Below are 23,107 nucleotides of genomic sequence, written 5' to 3'. Positions count from 1 at the left end.
GAACAAAAACAAGAGGGTACAAATCCTGCAAGAGTCCTTGAAGAATTGACCACACATTTCTTGAAGCATAACATGTTCTCACTCTTTACTTTCTCATGCATTAAGCTGTTTAGTGCCTTGTGCAAGCAACATTATTATTCAGTTCGTAGAGACAATCTGTCATGAAAGCATACTTACTCCTATTATACCCTGTTGAACATGTAAATTATACTGCTTATAATTCCAGTACCACAATATTCTCATTTGTAGCAGTTAGCTACTCCATCTTTACAAGCAACAATGTTATTTGTCCATTTGCAAATCATAATTATTCTAAACTTTTAATCAGTAGTGTGTATGTGTCATCTCTTGATAATTTCAAGGTAAGAAAAACAAGCTGAGGCTGTACTACCTGTCCTGGCTGAGGAATAAGATCCTGCGTAATGATCCCGAGGTGGAGAAGAAACAGGGCTGGACGTCAGTGGGGGAACTGGAGGGATGTGTGAGCTATAAAGTGGGTGAGTCCAGAACAAGACGACATGCACATATGTTTAATAGAGTTTAGCAGCAAACATCAGTGTGCTGCATCTCAAGCAGCTTTACTGTAAACGCAGAGAGACGTTAAAAATACCTAGTGAACCTCATCTAACAAACCAGACGAGAATGCAAACTGACTACCCGACGAGCAGAATCTCTGGATAAAAACATCTATCAAGTGCAATCAGAATGACACACGATAATAGTGCAGATTCAGATTTCAGTGTCATAACTGGCCATTTTTGCTGTAGTGAAAATCATGTAGGTGGAACGGTTTGATGCATGTGTGAGCGTGGAGCACAGAAGCAGTCATGAGTAGCACAGGTATATCTGTAGCAATAGACAACAATACATTGTATGGATCAAAATTATACATTTCTCTTTTATGACAAAAATCATTAGGATATTAAGATCATGTTCTATGAAGATATTTTGTGAATGTCTTACCATAAATATTTTAAAACATATAATATATAAAACATTTTTGATTAGTGTTACGGCCAGCTCGTTTCGACCGAAGTATACAAGTACACTTAAGTAATGACTTGCAAGATTTTATTAGTCTTCAAAAATACAAATAACTTAATATAACAAAGTTTAGAGTTCAAAATCAAAGGGGAAAAATCATAATCCAAATGGGGAAGAAAAATGGTTGGTATGGGCTGTAAACAAATAAAGGTACGCCAAAACAAATGACTTCTCCAGAGGCTGTCGATCCCCTGGACGAAGTGAAAAGGAGTGGTGGAAGCCAATATTTTGTCCTCTCTGTAATTAAGTGATGAACAGGTAACAGGGGTGTGCAATCTCCCACGCTCTCCTGGAAGAACACCGCCAGCAGGCGAGCAAGTGAAACGCAGGGTCGCAACACCTCCCTCCTCAAAAAAAGATTCGGTAACGAATCTAAAAAAAAAAACAAACAAAAGACAATTAAACACTACCCAGAACGAACACAATAAAAGTTCTTGTGGTCCAAAGGAACGTCGTCTTCTCTTTATTCTTCAACACCTCTGGGCCCTAGAGATGCAAAGAAAAAGGAACGGACAACGCAGAAATGTTGTTATGCTCTAGAAAGTGTGTCAGCTATAACGTTATCTTTTCCTCGAATATGTTTAATCTCAAGATGAAAAGGTTGTCAAATGAGACTCCCATCGCATAAGTCGCTGATTTCGATTCCTCATCCGATTCAAGAAGACCAAAGGATTATGATCCGTATAAATAATAATAATCTTTGCAGCAATTGACCCTAGATATATCTCAAAATGTTGTACAGCCAACACTAGGGCAAGAGCTTCTTTCTCAATGGTGGAATATACCGGTTGATGTTGATTAAATTTCTTAGAAAAGTAATTTACAGGATGTTGAACCTCGTTCGAATCCTCCTGCAAGAGAACAGCACCCGCACCGCAAGCACTCGCATCAATTGCAAGACTAAAAGACTTTTCAAAATTCGGAGCTGTCAAAACAGGGGCACATGCCAGCAAAGCCTTACAATTTTCAAAAGCCTGCTGACATGTCTCAGACCACCAAAAAGGCATTTTCGGACTCAATAAATCGGTAAGAGGTGAGACTACACTGGCAAAATTTTCGCAAAAGCTCCGATAATATCCCATATTGTGAGAACATTGCGTGGATCGGGGGCATGCTCCACGCAGAATTTATTTTAAATATTATATATATATATATATAATTTCATTTACATGTTAATTTGTAGTTACTTTAAGGTATTTCTAAATATTTTTATTACCTTATATGTTACTCACTCACACAAGTTCGCTCACTCACTCACTCTCACTCACTCACACACAGACGCTCATGCACGCTCACAGACACACACTCTCTCTCACGCACACACACGTTGGTTTTTGTCCCATGCCGAGAAATCGTCGCAATTCACGACGAGTGGTGGGAGCTGGAAAGGGCTTTACACAACCATTTCCCACTACCTTACCCAAATAGGTAACGGTTGCCTTCGCAAATACAGATTTAGTGAGATTAACTGTAAGATTAGCCTTTACTAAACGAAAGAAAAATTCTTTAATCTGGTTAAGATGCTCAGACCAGGAGGAACTATACAGCACGACGTCATCAAGATATGCCTCACATCCTGACATTCCATACAGTATACGGTTTACGAGTCGCTGGAAAGTCGCAGGTGCATTTCGAACTCCGAAAGGCATTACCGTATACTGCAGGAAGGCATCAGGCGTAACGAAGGCAGACAACTCCTTCGCACGACTAGTCAAAGGCACCTGCCAATACCCCTTTAAGAGGTCGAATTTACTGACGTAACGGGCAGAGCCAACATGATCGACGCAGTCATCAACTTGAGGTAAAGGGAAACAGTCCAGTTTTGTCACGGAGTTAAGTTTTCGATAATCTGTGCAGAATCGATATGAGCCATCAGGTGTATTTACTAAAGCACAAGGAGAACTCCATGAACTGAAACTAGATTCAGCCAGATTATGAGCAAGCAAATAGTTCACCTCTTGTTTCAGCAAATCTCTTTTAAAAGGATTGACTCGATAAGCGTTCTGTTTAACTGGACATGAGGTTCCTACGTCGATATCATGTTCTATGACAGAAGTGCGACCAGGAACGTCAAGGAAAAGAGAGGGAAATTACATCACCAACTCAGTGACATCACTCCTCTCTTTCTCTGTCAAATAAGAAAGATGAGAGGACAGGTTAAGAAGAATCTCAGAGTTTTTAAGTCGCCCGTCGACTTTCTCCCGAGAAAGAAAACTCTCATCCTCATCAGCATTCTCTAAAGAATCCCCACTTGTGCTGCAAAAGAGAGGAGACGATTCTGAAAAAGAGTCACAAGAGGTTACCACATTAACAGTAACCGAACGAACAGGAGCTATATACAATTTCAGAAGGTTACTGTGACAGACTTGCACTTTTTTTCTCCGATCAGGAGTATTCAACAGATAATTATTATCCGAAAGACGTTTAACTACACTGTAGGGGCCTGTAAATTTAGCCTGAAATGGGTTGGCAGGTAGAGGCAGCAAAACCAGTACTTGATCACCCACCTGAAACGGTCTTAACTTAGCTTTTCTGTCAAAATGTTGTTGCATTTTTATTTGAGACTGACTCAACTTCTTTTTAGCAAGAGCTCGTGCCTCATACAATCTACGCCGGAATCCACTCACATAATCTGAAATGTTTTCAGAAGATTTAGACGTTCGCCACTCCTCAGCTAACACAGCCGTAGGTCCTCGCACTACATGTCCGAACACTAATTCATTTGGGCTAAACCCAAGGCTTTCTTGGATTACCTCACGTATCGCTAATAACATCCACGGCAGACCTTCTTCCCAATCCACATCGAGTTCCACACAATATGACCTCAAAAGGGACTTCAGGGTTTGATGAAACCTCTCAAGAACTCCTTGACTCTGCGGATGATAGGCACTAGAAATATTGTGGTTTACTCGAAGTTGACGCAGGGCTTTTGAGAACTGTTTTGACATGAAGTTCGAACCCTGATCAGATTGAATAACTTTGGGAATTCCAAAGGTCGACATGAAGTTAGTGAGGGCCTTCAAGACAGATTTGGTAGTGATGGACCTTAACGGATAAGCAGCAGGATAACGAGTAGTCTGGCACATAACAGTTAAAAGGTATTGGTGACCAGTCTTACACCAGGGCAAAGGACCAACACAGTCAACTATCAAATGCTCGAAAGGAGTGGAAACGACGGAAATAGGCTGCAATGGAGCAACAGGCACTTTTTGGTTTGGCTTACCGGTGATCTGGCATGTATGACAAGATCGAATATGTCTTGCCACATCTCGTTTTACCTTAGGCCAATAGAACTGTCGCAAGACACGATCATACGTTTTACGAACTCCGGTATGACCAGCAAGCCCCTGATGAGCCAAATGCAACACAGAGTCTCTCACTGTAAAAGGAAGCACAATCTGAGTTTTAGGTTCCAGAGAAACATCTTTATGCAGGACCACTGTCCGACAAAGCAGACCATCATCAAGAAAGTACGAAGAGGACAGAAGATCAGAACACTTCTTAGACCCTGCTGCAGAAAATAAAGGTTTAAGAGTGTCATCGCTCTGTTGAGCTCTAATTTAATCCTCTCGAGAGATCTGTAACAAAGAAGTCAGAGGACAGTCATCAACATTAGAGAGATCAACATTGGTTTTCTCAGGAGTGGACAGAACCTGATGTATCAGCAGGTTCACTTCGCAGCACTGTTGAATCTTTCTGGTCAGAAGACAACGAAGAGCAGGACTTCAAGTCTCTTTGCTCAGGACATTTAGACACATCAGATCCTGGCTCACCTGTATTAACAATATAAAAGAAAGTGTCATGCAGTGGAACTTCAACTTGATTTTCAGATAATGGTTTAGCCATTGATCGAGTAACTGCACAAGCTGGAAACAAATCAGGAAATTCTCTACAACTTTCAACATCAGATTTCCTAGGTATTGATGCTATTATGGGCGGAGCTGCCACACCACTCCGTCCCCAAACATTCCCACCAGCTAAATCATTTCCCAGAATAAACGTAATCCCAGGGACTGGAAGTGCAGAACGAACACCAACTACTACATCACCAGATACAATGGCAGAGGAAAGATGGATTCGATGCAAAGGCACTTCAACAAACCCCATCTCAAAACCTCGCACTAATACATGAGTTCCAGTAACGGTTTCAGAAGTTAAAGGCAAAATTCCTTCTAAAAGAAACGACTGCGCGGCTCCCGTATCTCGAAGAAGACGTACTGGCACTGTTTCGTTTGAACCAGGCAATGACACTTTTCCCTCAGCGATAAAGGGTATAATCAACGGAGGAAGTTATACACTGATCAACAGATTTAGCACTAGCACTAGATAGATTACGATCTTTCTCATCACGAGTGTCAAATGAATGGTGAAGTAGAAACCAAAGCAACAAGTTTCGACAATCTCTCTTTCTTCTTAAGAATAAGACAGTCAGATATTTTATGACCAGGCTTTTTACAATAAAAGCAATGTCTCGTGAGAGTATCTGTTTACTAGAATGTTCAGCAACTGTCGCCTTAATATTCCTATTCATCACAAGAGACTTCGTCTTAGATTGAAAGCCAAACTTAGACTTACTCATATCGTTGGTTTTAAGACCAACTGAACGACCCACGATGGGTTAACAAATTCATCAGCCATGATAGCAGCTTCAAAAAGTGTATTCACCTTGTGTTCAGTGAGATGCGTAGCTACAGCATGAGGAACACAATGTTTAAACTCCTCTAAGAGCACTAATTCTCTTAACTGCTCTTTAGTTGTAATCTTCATTGAAGTACACCAACGATCAAATAAGTTCTCTTTTTCTCTTGCAAATTCAACATGAGTACATTCATCAGCTTTACTCAAACTCCTAAATTTGACGATATGCCTCAGGCACGAGTTCATATGCATGCAACACAGCAGATTTTACAACATCACACTCACCACTCTGTTCCAATGAGAGTGCAGAATAAACTTCCTGAGCTTTACCTGTGAACACACACTGTAACAATAAAGTCCAAAAGCTTTTCGGCCATTTCATGGATAAAAGCAACACGTTCAAAGTGATAGAAATATTTGTCCACTTCTTTTTCAGAAAATGGCGGAACTAATCTCATATTTCTGTGAACATCAAACACAGGTTCACCTGCATTCGCATGCTGTTGTGAAACAGGAGGCACATTCGCTTGTGAAACTTCAGCTGTCTTTGCTGCTAATTCCAACTCCAACTTTTTTATCTGAAACGCTCTCTCTTCTCGTTCCCTCTCCAACTCAAGCACCATTCTTCGCATAGCTAACTGATAATCTCTTTCTACCGCTCGCTCTTTCATAGCGCGAGCGTCACGTTCAGCACGACTTTTCGCGGCATCTAAACACAATTGCTTCTCTTGCAAAGACAATTCTGGAAATTTTGTCTCACTATAAACTGCAGCAGGAGTAGACACACGATTCACTGGGAGTAATTAGCTCGGTGCTTACCGCTATAACTCCTCTATCAACAAGTGACCGCTTCAAAGTAGTCACAATAGTTTCCTTCAGCCTCTTTTCTTGAGAAGTAAGATCGACACTGAAGCGTTTGGCGATTTGCACCAACTGCTCTTTTGTACAACTCTCAAGCAAAGCTTCTGATGGACACGCAAATAAATCTTAGAGCACCGAAGACATTTTGTTTGTGTAGTATCCTGGAGTATCCACTAACTTTAACTTCATTAACTTCAACGCAATACATGTGTGGTGATTTATAATGGACGATATCACAGTTTGCATATATATATATATATATATATATATATATATATATATATATATATATATATATATATATATATATATATATATATATATATATGCACAATAACACCAACGAAACTACTAATTTAGCTAACACACGTGAGACGCTATTTACCCAAAATACAACTCCCATAAGTCACTGCTTCAAAAAGGAACTACGTCACCGTATTACGCAACCTATGCTCATTCACAAAAACTTCCGAAGACTTCCCACAAGTCAAAACACAGTGGAAGCGCGAAAATAAACCGCACTATACATACAAACGCAATGATTTACCTTTATTTATTTTCGTAGAATGGATTTACCGTTTACAATATGAGAAAACTCCAGCTCCTAACTCAGAAAACACTAACTAAATCCTACCTGGTCTTCAGAGATGTACCGGGCTCGGGCGGCATTAAACGCTGAGCTCCGCGACAATCAGTCAAACTGAAAGTCCGGAAGCGTACCCCCTACAGAGAGTTAATCTCCACCCAGGATAACCTCCAAAAACAAGAAAGGCAAAATAAAACAAAACAACAAACAGTGCTCGGTCAGAAGGATTGTATTCACAATCCAGCTGGAAACACTCTAACTAACCAGAGTTCTCATTTATAAAGGTAACCATTCACAAACACATACCCACATACAACCCATACTTACCAACGTTTCCTACCCCCATAGGATCGCGGACGAGCCCCCAATTTACGTTACGGCCAGCTCGTTTCGACCGAAGTATACAAGTACACTTAAGTAATGACTTGCAAGATTTTATTAGTCTTCAAAAATACAAATAACTTAATATAACAAGGTTTAGAGTTCAAAATCAAAGGGGAAAAATCATAATCCAAATGGGGAAGAAAAATGGTTGGTATGGGCTGTAAACAAATAAAGGTACGCCAAAACAAATGACTTCTCCAGAGGCTGTCGATCCCCTGGACGAAGTGAAAAGGAGTGGTGGAAGCCAATATTTTGTCCTCTCTGTAATTAAGTGATGAACAGGTAACAGGGGTGTGCAATCTCCCACGCTCTCCTGGAAGAACACCGCCAGCAGGCGAGCAAGTAAAACGCAGGGTCGTAACATTAGTAATATGCATTGCTAAGAACTTCATTTGAACAACTTTAAAGATGATTTTCTCAATATTTTTTTGCACCCTCATATTCCAGATTTTCAAATAGTTGTATCTCAGCCAAATATTGTCCTATCATAACAAACCATACATCAATGGAAAGATCATTTATTCAGCTTCAGATGATGTAGAAATCTCAATGTGAAAATAATCTCATTCGAAAAAATGGAGCCTTATGACTGGTTTTGTGCTCCAGGGTCACAAATGTCTTCCTTCAGTGTCATCACTGAGTCAGTGTTTTTGATGATCTTGTACTCCATACTCACATCATGCCGATGATTTCAGTTCGCTATGAAAAAATCAAGTTCCTGGTCATCGCCTTGAGGAGCGCTGTGGAGGTCTACGCCTGGGCTCCCAAACCATATCACAAGTTCATGGCTTTCAAAGTAAGTCTTGTATATTAGTAGCAATTAATAATGTATCACGTTTAAAAAATAACGTAGCACCTGCACTAAACCCTAATCCAATAAACGATAACCCATATTGTTAACAAACGCAAATGTGAGGAAAAAGCATGTGCTGAAGCCATCATGCCAGTTTTAGCTTCCTTCTATGAGGTTTTGAGCTCTTTCATCATGGCCTGTGTTTGACGGGACTCGAGCGCTTCACATCACTAGTGCAGTCCTGCACCGGGTGCGCTACTGCTTCAAGTTCATTTTATTAAGTATACTTAAGTAAAGTTCAAGTATTCTTTAAGTATAACAGTAGTAAACTTTGAGTACACAACTAGTTTACATCAATGTTGTTAGCTTGTACTGCAACTATACTAAAAGTGAACTTATAGGTATACTGATAGTTTACTAATTAAATACTTGTAGTAGCATTTTTAGTACACTTTGAAGTATAGTCTCAGTAAACTACTAGTTTAGTAGTTTTATACTGCAAGTATACTCGTACATTTTCTTTAAGTGAACTTTATATCATACTTTAAGTATACTACTATGTCCCTATTAGGTATTAATTTGTATATATTTTGTTATATGAATATCTGCTTATATGCTATATAAGTGATATATGAGTATCTGCTTGTAAACTAAAAAAAATTTCAAAAGTTTCATAAATAAAAAATAAACAAATAAACAACATTTTGAACAAAAATCTGAAAAAAGACTATGAATTGGATTCAGAATGATAATCAAAACGTAGATGGAGTCGATCAACACCCAAAGCTTGAGAGTCAGTATTACCTCTTCACTGTTCAGGATTTTATTCATAACGTTACACAGTTTGAGTCTGTTTTATGTCTGATGATGGTGTTAGATTACACGTGGAAGCATCTGTAGTTTCGCTTGTATTATTTTGGAAACTCTGTACAGAAGATGAGTACTAGCGTTCCTACCGTATAACAATGAAAACACAGATTCTAGGAGCACAAGTATAGCTCAATAGCTTCAAGTATACTTATGTCATTTGAACTATATTTCTGAGAAGTACATAAAAAATAGACTAAAAGTGTACTTTCCTATTTTTTTAAGTTTAAAAGAAGTATACCAATAGCACACTTGAATAAACTTCATATTCATAAGGGTGGTTATGAGATGCAAACATCAAACTGTATTAGTTTACAAATCGTGCACTACGGTAAAAGTGTTTTGAGCTCATAACAGTGTGTACTCAAGCATAAGTCTTCATTAATCAATAATCTGCCACTGGAGTTTATTTCAGCCGTAAGATGCATGTACTGGTGTGTTTCTGCAGTTTATCAGTAATGTAGGCAGAGGCACGTATTTCTATTGAGTCCAGTGGATTGAAACATGAAGCTAATAATGCTCTTTCTGAGATTCACTGTACCAGCTGCTTTGGACCATGGCTGAGGAGTCTGTTACAGTCACAACTAGCACACTTTCTAATGTGATATTTCTAATTACCTGCCATTCATGTTTACATATTCCTCCATTGTAAGCAATAGGATGGTGTAGTGATAGGTAATGTAAGTGGGGTGTTTCTGGAAATGGGTCATTTTTGAGTACGTGTCCTACTTCACCGTGGTCCTGAGAGACTTACTCTACTTCTGACGTCAGCTTCTGCCTTTTAGACTTATAGCATTTACTCAGATTGTTGTCCTGCATATTCTTATGGAAAAACAAACATTGCATGTTAGGATTAGGATTTAATGACTAAATGTATACATATTGATCAGATGGACGCCAGATTGGTCAAAGCGCTCAAAGGTGTTGTGTTTGATCGTTATGTGAAGACTCGAGCCCTGTTTACAATCACAGGCCACTTACCCTACTGATGGTTATAAACCATGCTAAAAATAAACGTCATAACGCCTTGTGCTGTCCATTAATTGAATCTGAACTGCAAAAGCCTCAAAGTCTGTTCTCACAGCGTCAGTGTTGGAGGTCGACAGCTGTATTTATGAGGGATGTGACTCCTGTGTGTGTGTGTGTGTGTGTGTGTGTGTGCAGAGTAACTCCTGCACTGTATGATGAGTCGAGTCGAATAGCAGCCCAGATAGTGGTTTCATTCACACATCACAAACAAACTGCACACTTCTAGAGCATGCATGTGGTCTGTGGTGTGTGTGTGTGTGTGTGTGTGTGTGTGTGTGTGAGCATGTATGGGTGTGAGTTGGGTTATAGAATGTGGCTGACAGAAAACCACCTGTCAGTGTCTTTACACACCACAGAGAAAACAACTGAATAATGAATATAGAAAAGAAAAACCGCTGGTATTGATGTATTTCCCAGTAGACTAAGCGTGTTGTTGTGCATGTGTGTCAGTCGTTCAGCTCGCTGCCTCAGAAGCCGCTCTCGGTCGACCTGACGGTGGAGAACGGACAGAGGTTAAAGGTCATCTACGGCTCTCACTTTGGGTTTCATGCTATCGATGTGGACTCGGGGACACCCTTCGATCTCTACCTGCCCAGTCATGTGAGTATTCTTAACATTCCTGCCACATTCCACACCAATAATAACTAATGTTTAATAAGTGAAGTACAGTTGTAGCGTTGGGAATGTTTCTCTACTGTTGTGAGTTTGAACTGTCGTCATCTGTGTGCACATTCACATTAGCTTTCACTCTCTGCATGGGGATATTTTGGGACATGCTAGTAGGGGTGTGTGATAATGACATAAGTGAAGTGAAGTGACATACGGTCAAGTATGGTGACCCATACTCTGAATTCATGCTCTGCATTTAACCCAACCAACGTGAACACACACACACCGTGAACACACACACAGCAGTGAACACACACACACACACACACAGCAGTGAACACACACACACACACACAGCAGTGAACACACACACACACACACAGCAGTGAACACACACACAGCAGTGAACACACACACACACACACACACACCGTGAACACACACACACACACACACACACACACCGTGAACACACACACACACACACACACACACACACACAGCAGTGAACACACACACACACACACACACCGTGAACACACACACACACACACACCGTGAACACACACACACACACACACCGTGAACACACACACACACACACACACACCGTGAACACACACACACACACACAGCAGTGAACACACACACACACACACACACACACACCGTGAACACACACACACACACACACACAGCAGTGAACACACACACACCCGGAGCAGTGGGCAGCATTTATGCTGCAGCGCCCGGGGAGCAGTTGGGGGTTCGGTGTCTTGCTCAAGGGCACCTCAGTCGTGGTATTGAGGGTGGAGAGAGAGCTGGACATTCACTCCCCCCACCTACAATCCCTGCCGGCCCGAGACTCGAACCCACAACCTTTAGATTACGAGTCCGACTCTCTAACCATTAGGCCACGACTTCCCCCTACATAAAATGAAATCTCCATATTTTCTGTAATTTTGTCGATAACGATAATTAGAGAATGTTTTGCTGACTGCCGTGGACAGCTGACTCACAAAGCGTTTGATATTCTTCATATTCTGTCAGGTGGTTAGTTTGCAGAAGTAACAGAAATGAACTTTTCTAATAAGTTTAAATAGATTTTTACCTTTTATGGGCATTTTTACCTTTATAAGGCCTTTTTTCTAACCTAATTAAATGTATGCATCTTCTTTTATACATTAATGTAAGTTAAATTTCATCAATAAATTGAAATAGTAAGACACTATAGGGCTGTTACTAATCATATATAATCAGTATCAACAAAATGCGTGTTTGCTATGACGAGGTGGCACAGAATCTGCATCTGAAGTGGCATTTAGATGCATTTAGACTGTTTAAAGCAGGACATGAATGCTGTTACAAATGCATACATAATGTTTTCATGTTTAAAAAAAAAGTTGAATACTGATATTTGAAATGATTTTGGGGAAATATACTTTACATATAAATTACTGAGTTTACTGAGTCATTCAGCTGATTCGTTCAGTAACAAAACACCATCGCGTGTTACTCAGATTTGTTTGGAACTATTTTTGTTGTTGAAATGCAGCAAAATCAAGAAGTATTTTGTCTAAAATGTAATTCACTTAATATTAACTTCAATATCACATTTGCAGTTGTGCTGCTATTTGGAGAACAACGTCACTCTTTGTGTGATATTAACTATAATAGACTAAATGTGTCACATGCAGCTGAGTAAATCCAGCAATAATCAGTTGTAACGCTGTTATGTGTTCCCATGTTGACTGCACTAATGGTGGAACAATGTGTATCTGCCACCCTTTATAGACATTATCATTTTCTGTACTATATTTTGTTGATGCAGTTTGTTTACAGTCACTTTGGCACTAATTATGTCATTCTTCACTAAACTCACAGCAGTCACGTGTAACACAGGCTGTCCAGCGTTCACATTGTGCTTTCATATCACTCAAGAAGCCTCAAACTTGCAGAACTCATTTATCATCATGCAATACCACAGAAACATGATCTAAACACTAAATGCAACAGTTATCATTTTGAGCAGTTGTTCAAGTGAGACAATAGTTTCATTGTTCAGCTAAATTCAGGTCAAGTTTTGTTCTCATCTGAAAAGGAGAAAAAACCTCAGGAGAAACCAGGCAACATCACATAACCAGCACATATAGATATTCCACACCTTTTCTCACAAGGAATCAATTTTGATTGTGGGGTTAACGATGAACCCTTTGTAACAGCAGGCATCTGAAAATGCAGTGAGCAGAAAAAACACACTCCTCCTTTTCTGCCAAACACTACAATTGAGAGCTTGTGTAAATATGCACAGCATGCAGAAGATACTGTTGTGATGCTATAGAGCTGCTGACGTCCCCAGACTCCCACACAGAGAGAGGAAGAGCGATGAGTGTGGTGTTCACCCACATACTCACGCACTAGTTCTCCCTCACTATCTGTGTGTGTGCTAGTTTCTCTGAACTCATCTCACATCCAAAAATAACTCCCAGAGCATAAGCCCATTGAAATGACCTGTTATCTGAGAGATTCTTTCTAATAGCCGGCAGTAGATAAATTTAGAGTGAACTAGCGGTGTGAAACAGAACTGGAGGCTGGGCGGCACTAGATCATGTAGCTTTCCATACCAACATTTCCTCATCCATTCCCTCCCATTCTCTCGTTCACTCGTTCTGTCTTTCTCTCACACACACACACACACACACGCAGTTGTTGTCTCTCACTTGCACACAGTCATTAGTAAAGTGTTTCTGCGCTGGTGTAAATCTGCCTCTCCCTCTTGGAAACACACGCTCTCTGTCTGTGGCGGTGTGTTTGCGCTCATGAGAATCCCGCGGCAGAGGAGAAAGATCGCTCTGCGGCTCTGGATGCCCGTGTTGATGCTCAGGATTGTGGTGGCTCTACAGAGGGACGGCAGCACAGTGTGTGTCAATTTATTTCTGAGTCAGGCAAGTACAGTGGGAGGTGTGTGACTGTGTTAATGAGAGAATATCTATTCTAATGCTTTATTGTCATGAGCTTGGGAGACGTGCGTGTAAAAGTATATTATATTGTATATTATTATATTATACATTATTATACATGTTTTATATTAACTTAGTGAAAAGTTACACATACTGTGACTTTTGATACTATTAAAATGTGTTTAAGCTCACTCTTGTAGACAGACTTGCATGGTCATGGCATTTACTTAATTAGCAGTGTGTAATTATTAACACTAAAATAATGACATATTGATATTCGACCAAACCCTTAACACTGATTATTACATTTGTCATGAATGATATCTCAAATCATGTGGCTTGTTTATGAGAGGTATGTGAATGTTGTTCGAACTCATGATCATCACCTGGCTGATAACAGATGGAATAAAATCTCATAGATTTACCTTGTCTAGAGACCAGAAGAGATCTCATAGATGCCTGGGGTGAACAGCAAACACCACACAACAAGGCACTAAAAACCTCTCAAAACACTGAAGCGCAAGGGTGGCAGTGTCTCCGCTCATCAAAATTGGATGAGAAAACAATCGATTTTAAAAAAATTAAAACAGCTCAAATATGACATTAAAAGTGTAAAAGTCACTAGTTTTTATAAAATAACACTGTCCAATAGTGACACCTGCGGGTAAAGTTACAGTGGAGGCTTGCCTCCCTTCGGTCCATTGACTTACAACAGAGACCCTAAAGCGTGCCGTGACTTTTCTGGAGGCTCATTGAGATGAATTGGGGAAAATCACATGAGAGGAGGCAATGCCTCCATCGCGCTATAATTGGATATGATCGGTTATGATTGGATGTGATTGGTTCAGGCGATAAATCCCAGAATCAGATCAGAATGAGCTTTATTGGCCAGGTATGTTTACACATACGAGGAATTTGTTGTAGAAGCTCCACAGTGCAACAGAGAGACAGCAACAGGACAGGACACAGATAGTAACAGAATAATATACAAATATCCAAATAGCCAATGTACAAAGCAGCAAAAACACAATATATAATATAGACAACTATGTATGTACAGGTCTGATATGTGCAAATTGATATGTGAGTTGTGCTTATGTTTACACGCATTCCTACGTATAAGTACAAGTTAGATACCACACTCTGTGTGAAACTGTTTTTACGCACTCATTACACACACATCTGTGCATACGCACTGTTGATAAACGAGGGCTCAGCAGGTGAGCTGCTGTGCTAGGTGCTGGTAAATGTACTCGAGAGGAACTATGGGTAATGTGACTCCATATCATAAGCAGTACAGTAGAGTTATATCTGTGAATTCCATTTGCTGACTCTGACTGTAGGTAATAATCTCTTTATAACAGAATTAGAGATGCACCGATTGATCGGCCAGTGATTGGATGATTTTTCACATGACCGGCCCGGATCGGTGACCGGCTGGTCAGTCTCATGTCTCGCTGATTCCCGTCACACACTCACAGTCGTGTGTAAACACGTCGTTCCGCCTGAGAATGATTCTAATTTGAATGGCGTTCAGTGTAAACGGCGACTGATACTGTATTCATGTCGTGCCGGATGAGGCTTGCACAGCTTGAGTGAGTGTGTGAGAGAGACGGCACACACAGTAACTCACAGACATGTACAGATGCATACTGCGGTAGAAGAAGAAAGATATTTACAATATATGCTTTAGATATGCAACATTATACGGCCGTGATGTTTCCCCGCAATACCAAAACGATTGCAACGGGACTCTGATTTTATACAATAGTATTTAAAGAAGAAGTTCAAATTAAGTGACAAAATATTGTCTGTTTTTGCTCAATTTAGCTGATGAACATAGTTCCGATCAAAGCCACAGCAGAACTGTTGCGTCTCCGAGCAGCACACAGCGGTGTTTCGTTACGGAATGAATCCACGTTTTTGAGCGAATCGAGTGAGTCGTGATTCAGTGGCCCGTTCATAAGGACAGTCACAGCCTCGTTTCTGAATGAATCAGGCGTTTCAATCAATGATGCACTCATTAAAACAGACACTTGCCGCCACCTACTGGTGGTTTAGTCATATTTAAAAGTATCACTGCATTTATTCAACATTTATTTGTACGTTTAAAAAATATGCAAAACATTAATCTTCTAAAATGATTTCTGCATTTGAAATGTTGCAGTATAAATGCATTTATGGCAGCTCAGCTTCATCAAACTGTCTGTAAATACATCTAATGCCTCTTCAGATGCAGCTTCTGGCTCCTCAGCGGTGGAAAGATGGAGTTTAATACTCATTTACAGTTTATTATTATGCTAACTGAATTACTTGAAACAAAGTCAGAATTTGATGTGAAAGATGACACATTTAATAAGGTTAGGGGGGAAAATGACCATTTATAAACGGTAAGAAATGACATCTGATTTGTTACATACAGCAACTCATTTTAAGTTCATTATTTCTTCCTCTTTCCAGTCACAGAGCACTTTATTTTGAGAGTTGTTTAAATCTGTGACTTAGTCCAGGGTGAATTGTATTATTTAATCATTTATTTTATTATGTATAGCTTTTTGTTTGTATATGCTGTCAATTATAGTTCTTTGAAAATTGGAATCGGCAAAAATCGGCATCGACAGGCCACACTTCCAAAAAATTGCAAATCGAAATCGGCCAAGAAAATTGCAATCGGTGCATCTCTAAACAGAACGCCTGTGTGTTTCAGATCCAAGGTGTGATTCGGCCACATGCCATCATCATCCTCCCCAGCAGCAGTGGGATGGAGCTGTTGCTGTGTTACGAGGACGAGGGCGTCTACATTGACACCTATGGCCGCATCACCAGGGAGACGGTGCTGCAGTGGGGGGAGATGCCCGCCTCCGTGGGTGAGCTCCAGCACTCCACACACACACACACACACACACACACACACACGTGCAGCAGAGATGCACATGGCATACAGTGGTTATCTGTTCAGGGTGCAGTATGGATGTTTTCTCATCATTTGATTGTCTTATGTATCTGATTGTGTTCTTGTCGAGAGCTATGTTACTCTAGAGCTGCAGTCATATTAAAGAAGTTCTTGTAATGACTGATGTGCATGAGACTCTAAATGTGAAGAAGCAAAACAAGTTATTTGGATGGATGAGTCACCTCACTTCCTACACAGCAGCAGATGGAGTGGAGAAAAGCCGCTGCCGTTCTTCAGCTCTGGATGAGGCTGATCACAATAAAGACACTGAAGTTTCCAAAGTCCACACCACAACTGGAACAATATCTTTGGCATTGCTTCCAGAGCTGAAGTCATGCATTTATCTTCTGAGAACGTAACTGAAGCACACGCTCAGATCAAACTTGACCCTAATATCGTTATTGTTCTCGGTATGAGCAGGCCTGTCCTCATATGTGATGAAACCGAAGGCAATCCAGTGAGAGCCATTAGATCTCATGATTTCTCTTTCTCTGTTTGAAGGACAGGCGAGAACATCCACTGCATCTTCATTCCCTCAGCAGTGTCTATATTTCAGGATGTAAAGAAAAAATCAGGATCTCTATATTTAATTCACTGTGAAAGCTGTCAAAAAAGTAAAAAAAAAACTGATCAGAGGTGCATAAGCTCAGATCAATGAAGTCTACAATCAGACAGATCTAAAACACACACAAAACCTATGATAATACAGCATAATGAGCAAGCACGTTTAAAAGGCAGGTCATTTCTGGAAAAGGATTTTCAGGACAGCACAAGGGTTACTGGTGAAGATAATTATTATTATTATTTTAACTACATGGCTCTAATCACTGTTCACATAGTTTATATGAATATGTAGATGTGATGTTAAAAGGGTCATGAACTGCCTGTTTTTTATTTTGTACTGTTCTCTGAGGTCCACTTATAATCTTAAGATTTTTACATCAAAAAACATCATAATTTAAATTGTCATTTAGCAGACGCTTTTTTAATTTTAATTGATGTATTATTTTAATTTAGAAGTAATAGACTATTTTCTGTCCTGTTTTTAACCCCCTCATCAGAACACAGGATTGTAGACTCAGAAGTAAACGCCCCCTGCTGTGATTGGCTAACAGTTGTGTATGATTGACAGCCTACATTCCTCACAGAAGGACGCTGCTGTGATTTAGGTTAAAAATTACGGTGGCCGAGAAGTGCAAAACAAATCACGATTCTGAAAACAAAATAACAAATTACAAACGCAAATGCAAATCTAAAAAACAAAATAACAATTCAGAAAACATTATAACAATAAGAACACACAATGACAAATCTGAAAACAAATGAACCAATCAGACAAACCGGAAGAGGTAGGTATAGTTTGAGACAGCGCCATTGGTTTGGGAATAGAGTACTCATCGCTGATTGGACAAGATATCTGTCAATCAAGGTGTACAGGAAGAACGAGAAGAAGAACAGCAGAGTCAATCATTTACAGCGTCAGCTCCAGTGTGTCATTGTGTTTTTGGACGCGATCGACCCGGGTTCGAGTCCGGCTTTTGCCAAACTTCTTTTTTTTTCTTCCTTTTCAAACCTCGTAACGCATCGGAAAGGCATTTATTTTCAATAAAAATTAAGGAAATAATCCAAAAGTTGAAAATAAAGTATCAGGTAGGGTTAGGTTAGGTGTAGGGAGAGCTTTATTGTACCAATAAGGTGGCATTCATTTGAATTAAAATGATAATTTACACTCAATACGTTATTATTGCATACTGGTTTGTTTACTACAATACTGAGGTTAGCTGCTATCGCTGTTTGACAGAACTATGTCAAATTTACCATCACTCTCATAAACACTGTATTAGAAACACCCTCGCATTAGCGTTAACAAGTTTTTTTGTATTCTGATTCAAAGGTGATATAATACAGAGTACAGTGTTGTAAAGGTACATGCATGTATATGTTTATGCAGCAGCTATTTGCACTGAGTAAATAGTGATAGAGGCTATTTAACTAAGTGCAAATACGTATTTACACTGTTAAAATAGCAGGATTTTGTGTTGTACATTATGTATACTACTTGTTGCAAATAGTGGCAATTATCTGCACCTCAGTATCGGTAGGCGGGGCTAAACAGGCAGTGACGTAGAATCGTTGGGCAGGGATTCTGAGTTCTGAAACTTAAACAAACTTGTTTTTAAAGTACAGCGCTCTCTTATATGTCAAAAGATCAAGGGAATTTTAGTTTCTCAGTTCATGACCCCTTTAAACTAGACTCATTCTTGTTCAGATCTGCTGATGTTGACCAGCAATGATCTGTTTGCTCCAGATCATCTGAGCTTTACTGAACTGAATCAGCTGGAGATGTTTATTCGTGACTCTGGTTGATGTGATGTTGTTGTTGATCTGCAGCTTATCTTCAGTCGAATCAAGTGATGGGATGGGGAGAGAAAGCCATCGAGCTGAGGTCCGCCAAGACCGCCAGTCTAGAGGGAGTCTTCATGCACAAGAAGGCTCAGAAGCTCAAGTTCCTGTGTGAGAGAAATGATAAAGTAAGAAAACATCTCTATACGCTTCTGTAACATCACATTCAGAAATGCAGAACATCTCTACAGATTATTCAACAATTTAGAATTATTGTTAACAAAGAATAATGTGTGTGTGTGTGTGTGTGTGTGTGTGTGTGTGTGTGTGTGTGTGTGTGTGTGTGTGCGTGTGCGTGTGTGTGTGTGTGTGTGTGTGCGTGCGTGCGCGTGCGTGCGCGTGCGTGTGTGTGTGTGTGTGTGTGTGTGCGCAGGTGTTTTTCGCCTCGGTGCAGTCGGGGGGAAGCAGTCAGATCTACTTCATGACGTTAGGACAGAACACTCTCTTCAGCTGGTGATGGTCTTCAAACACATCCAGACGAGCGAGTACAGACTCCATGATTCAAACTGTCTGCTTTCTGTATTCACATGTTAACATTTTAATTGAAGATATATATACACACGTATTGTATGATTTAATAGATGTAAAATAGGTGATATATTGCGTTGTGTCTGACAGTGTCAGCATTTGTCTTGATCTGTGCTTAAAACATAAACCTTGTTTTGCAGTTTAATTTGAACTTTTTATTACCATGTCATGTTGATATTTTGTCCCTAATACCTGATTATTTTATTGTATAATAATAGCCATGGCTGGTACACGGTGAACCCCATACTAACAGCTAATAGAGTAACTGTCAAACATTGAAGCATCTGTTGAGAGAAATACTGTACGCCAGCATTCAGAATAGAAATGACTGATTACTGACGACTGAAATCATCTGAGAACGGCAGACATTCAGCTTCATTTTACAGGCACATTTAATTATAACAGATGGCAGTTTATCTTCATATTTTCTTTTATTATTATAGCTCTCACCGTACTAAAACACAAACATAACTGGACCAATGATCATGATAATAGTGTCCCGAGCCGATCTCAAGGATCTGGATTGGGGCCGATCAAGTGTTTTTAACTGATCGGTATCAGCTGATACTCAATACTCAATGACTCGGATCGGATCGGGGGCACAAAAAAGCCTGATGGGGTCACCCCTAAATAAAGTTTGTTTAGCTGCAGGTGTTTTGCATGCTGATTAAATGATTGATCTTCATCTGCAGTCTGATCACTATTCATTTGCTTTGTTTTTCTTCTGTACATTTGAGAATCCATCTTTGATTGCCACCAGTCTTAGATTCCCAATCAGTTATTGAGCGCATTTCACAGAAGACCGAGCTTGTTTTCTGCTTTGTTTAGGCCGCTGGTTCTGGCTCGTCGGTCTTCACTAGTGATCCTTTAGGTACATTGACAGTTCGACAGTCATGCATCTGAGCTCAAGTATGAACACATACTTCAATTCATGAAATCAATGCATCAGTACGTCTCTCTGGTGTGTGTGTGAGACGTTCAGAAATGGGCCTTAACATTCACTGACGCTCAGTACACTTCTGTCGCACAATATTAGCCACATAGCATTAGTTCAGTGTCAGAGGACAGTTCTGAAACATAAAAATAATACAGTGAAGCTTGGTTGTTTGTGGAGGAGTGATTTGTGACGCAGGTGATTCTCAGCTTTAAATGAGGAAATTGAATGAAGCACAGAAAAGCAGCAGGAAGTGGAGGATGATTGTATGAAAGAGTTAAAGAAAGTGGGAATTTAGGAAATCAGAGTTGTAAAAGCCAGAGGTGTGGAGTTTGGGATCAGATGGATTGATGACACAACTGTCCATTCAAATGTTATATTTGCACTCAAAACAGCTGTGCTTGTGAAGATGCAATCCTTGTGAACACGTGCACTTTAATCACTGCTGTTATAGTTTCACACATGATGGATTTCACTCTTTTAGTAACAATAAAACTAAAACTGGCACGCAAAGGCTCAGTCTGACACGTGTGAGCATTAGTAACAGCAGGAGCGCACTGAACTCATGCAGTACTCCAGCAGATCAGTATATGATGAAGACGAGCTGTGATCATTGAGCTGTTCTGGAGTGCTTCAGTAATGCTCTTGAGTCTGACGCTTCATCAGAGCAAACTCCCTCCAGCGCTTTCTCAAGCGTGCCTGTTGTGTGTGAGACATCATGAATGTAAAAATCTTCATTGGGTTTTGCTTCAACATTAAAATGTCTGACATAGTCGCTTTCTGTACTTTCACTTTCAGTGCACATTAACAACTGAGAATGTTAATTTAATTCAAAGCTTTTTTTCTTTGTAATAGTGTAATTTGACTGTATATTTCCTGTTTTGTACATATTCCTAAATACAGTTAATTATCAAGCACTATAGGAAGCAGCATATACTCAAAAACTCCTCGTTTGGGTTTGGATGGGAACAGCATATTGCATATACAGTGTAATGTGTGTCACATGAAGGAATCGAGCCAAATAAATGCTTTAAGAATAGACCGCTCGGTGTGTCTTTGTTCAGCTGTGCTACTTTAGCAACCTTCCATACAAACCATCATCATGCATACGATTTGCAGAAATAAAAGGTCACGTTATAAATCATCAAAGATATCAGTCGTTTTATTTAGTCATAAAATGTATTTAGTTACCGCTTGTAGTACACTTGAACCATCTCACACTCAAGTGTGCTGCAAGTGGTACTTAAATACATTTCTTAAATACAAAGAGAGTGTGTTAAAAGTGCATTTAGTTCCTATCCGTGCTGTCCCAAAACAGCACAGTTGAGTACACTTAGATGATCTTAAGTTTATCTTAAGGATCATTTTTAGTATATTAAGTACAAAAATAGAGCACCATTATGGAAGTGCACTTGTTTTTCTCCTGGGTTTGCAAAGGTGTTTCAGGTTGTGCCGGCCAGAGAAGGGCAGTTGACAGAAGTGGGTGGTTTTTCTCTGTCACCCCTGTATCTTTAGCAGTGCAAGTGCAGAAGAGACATGCTGCTTCCCTTCTAAAACACCGTACACATAAAGCGCTGGATAATACAGAACCACAAACACAAGACAAAGAGAAATCAGCTGAGATGCAGGCTGCATCTTTGTAAAAGGTGGCTGTCATTGTAATATTCCAGCATAAACACTCACCATGCTTTTGTTTTAATGTTTTAAGTTTCTCTTAGGACCCTCAGAAGGACTTAAGTAGGCCTGTTGCAATAATCAATATATCGACTTATCGCACAATATATGTGCATGACCTCAATCATTTTTGGTGACGCGATATATCTCCCATTATATTTACTTAATGTCAGCATATGTTGTCCATTCCACTTGCGCATGTGTCTTTTGCAGCTTCTCGTACAAACGCGGTGTAGTCATGAGCTGCTAGCGCAAATAAAAAAAATGCTTCTACCGCCACATAAAGTTTTCTTACTAGCTCATTCACAATCTACTTTAAAGGAGATTTTCTCAATATTTAGATTTTTTTGCTCCCTCAGATTCCAGATTTTCTAATAGTTGTATCTCAGACAAATATTGTCTGATCATAACAAGCCATACATCAATGGAAAGATTATTTATTCAGCTTCAGATGATGTAGAAAACTCAATTCTGAGAAACTGACCCTTATGACTGGTTTAGTGGTCCAGGGTCACATAAGTAGTGTGTTTTTCAGTAATAGTGTGCACCCTTCATTTACAGAGGAGAGAAGCTCAGGGAAAACACTGTAGATGGAAAAATCTCCATACAAGTTCTTTGTACATTTTTATTTTTTTCTACTTGTTACTTTGCCCTTTTTGTTAGAAAATGTTTATTAACTATTTACTAAGTGTTTTAAAGTATCTAATATTTTGATAATGTCCATGATCTTAAAAAGGTTGTCATTTGGAGGTGTGTAGGCCTTCTTGCATTATTATGCTGTTACATTATGATTATATATTCAGTGGCATAAAATGGTCTTTAAAATGATAATATCGCTTATCGC

At 39.7% G+C, this 23,107-nt stretch overlaps 1 protein-coding gene across 4 annotated transcripts in view; it reads left to right on the top strand.

Moving 5' to 3' along the window:
- Nucleotides 1-21,732, top strand: part of LOC306883729 (mitogen-activated protein kinase kinase kinase kinase 4) — a 65,061-nt gene extending 43,329 nt beyond the window's left edge. For all 4 annotated transcript variants that reach the window (XM_079439151.1, XM_079439152.1, XM_079439150.1 and 1 more), the window contains exons 27-32: nt 363-497; nt 8,209-8,309; nt 10,653-10,802; nt 16,479-16,638; nt 19,116-19,255; nt 19,501-21,732. In XM_079439151.1, coding sequence (XP_079295277.1) covers nt 363-497; nt 8,209-8,309; nt 10,653-10,802; nt 16,479-16,638; nt 19,116-19,255; nt 19,501-19,584 — 770 coding nt within the window. In that variant the 3' untranslated portion in view covers nt 19,585-21,732. The remainder of the gene's footprint in view (nt 1-362; nt 498-8,208; nt 8,310-10,652; nt 10,803-16,478; nt 16,639-19,115; nt 19,256-19,500) is intronic.
- Nucleotides 21,733-23,107: the final 1,375 nt, after the last annotated feature.

This window comes from Barbus barbus (genome assembly GCF_936440315.1).
Source record: "Barbus barbus genome assembly, chromosome: 17".
Classification (NCBI taxonomy): Eukaryota; Metazoa; Chordata; class Actinopteri; order Cypriniformes; family Cyprinidae; genus Barbus; species Barbus barbus.
Note: the sequence above shows the minus strand (reverse complement) of the source record. Positions and strands in the feature narration are given on the sequence as shown.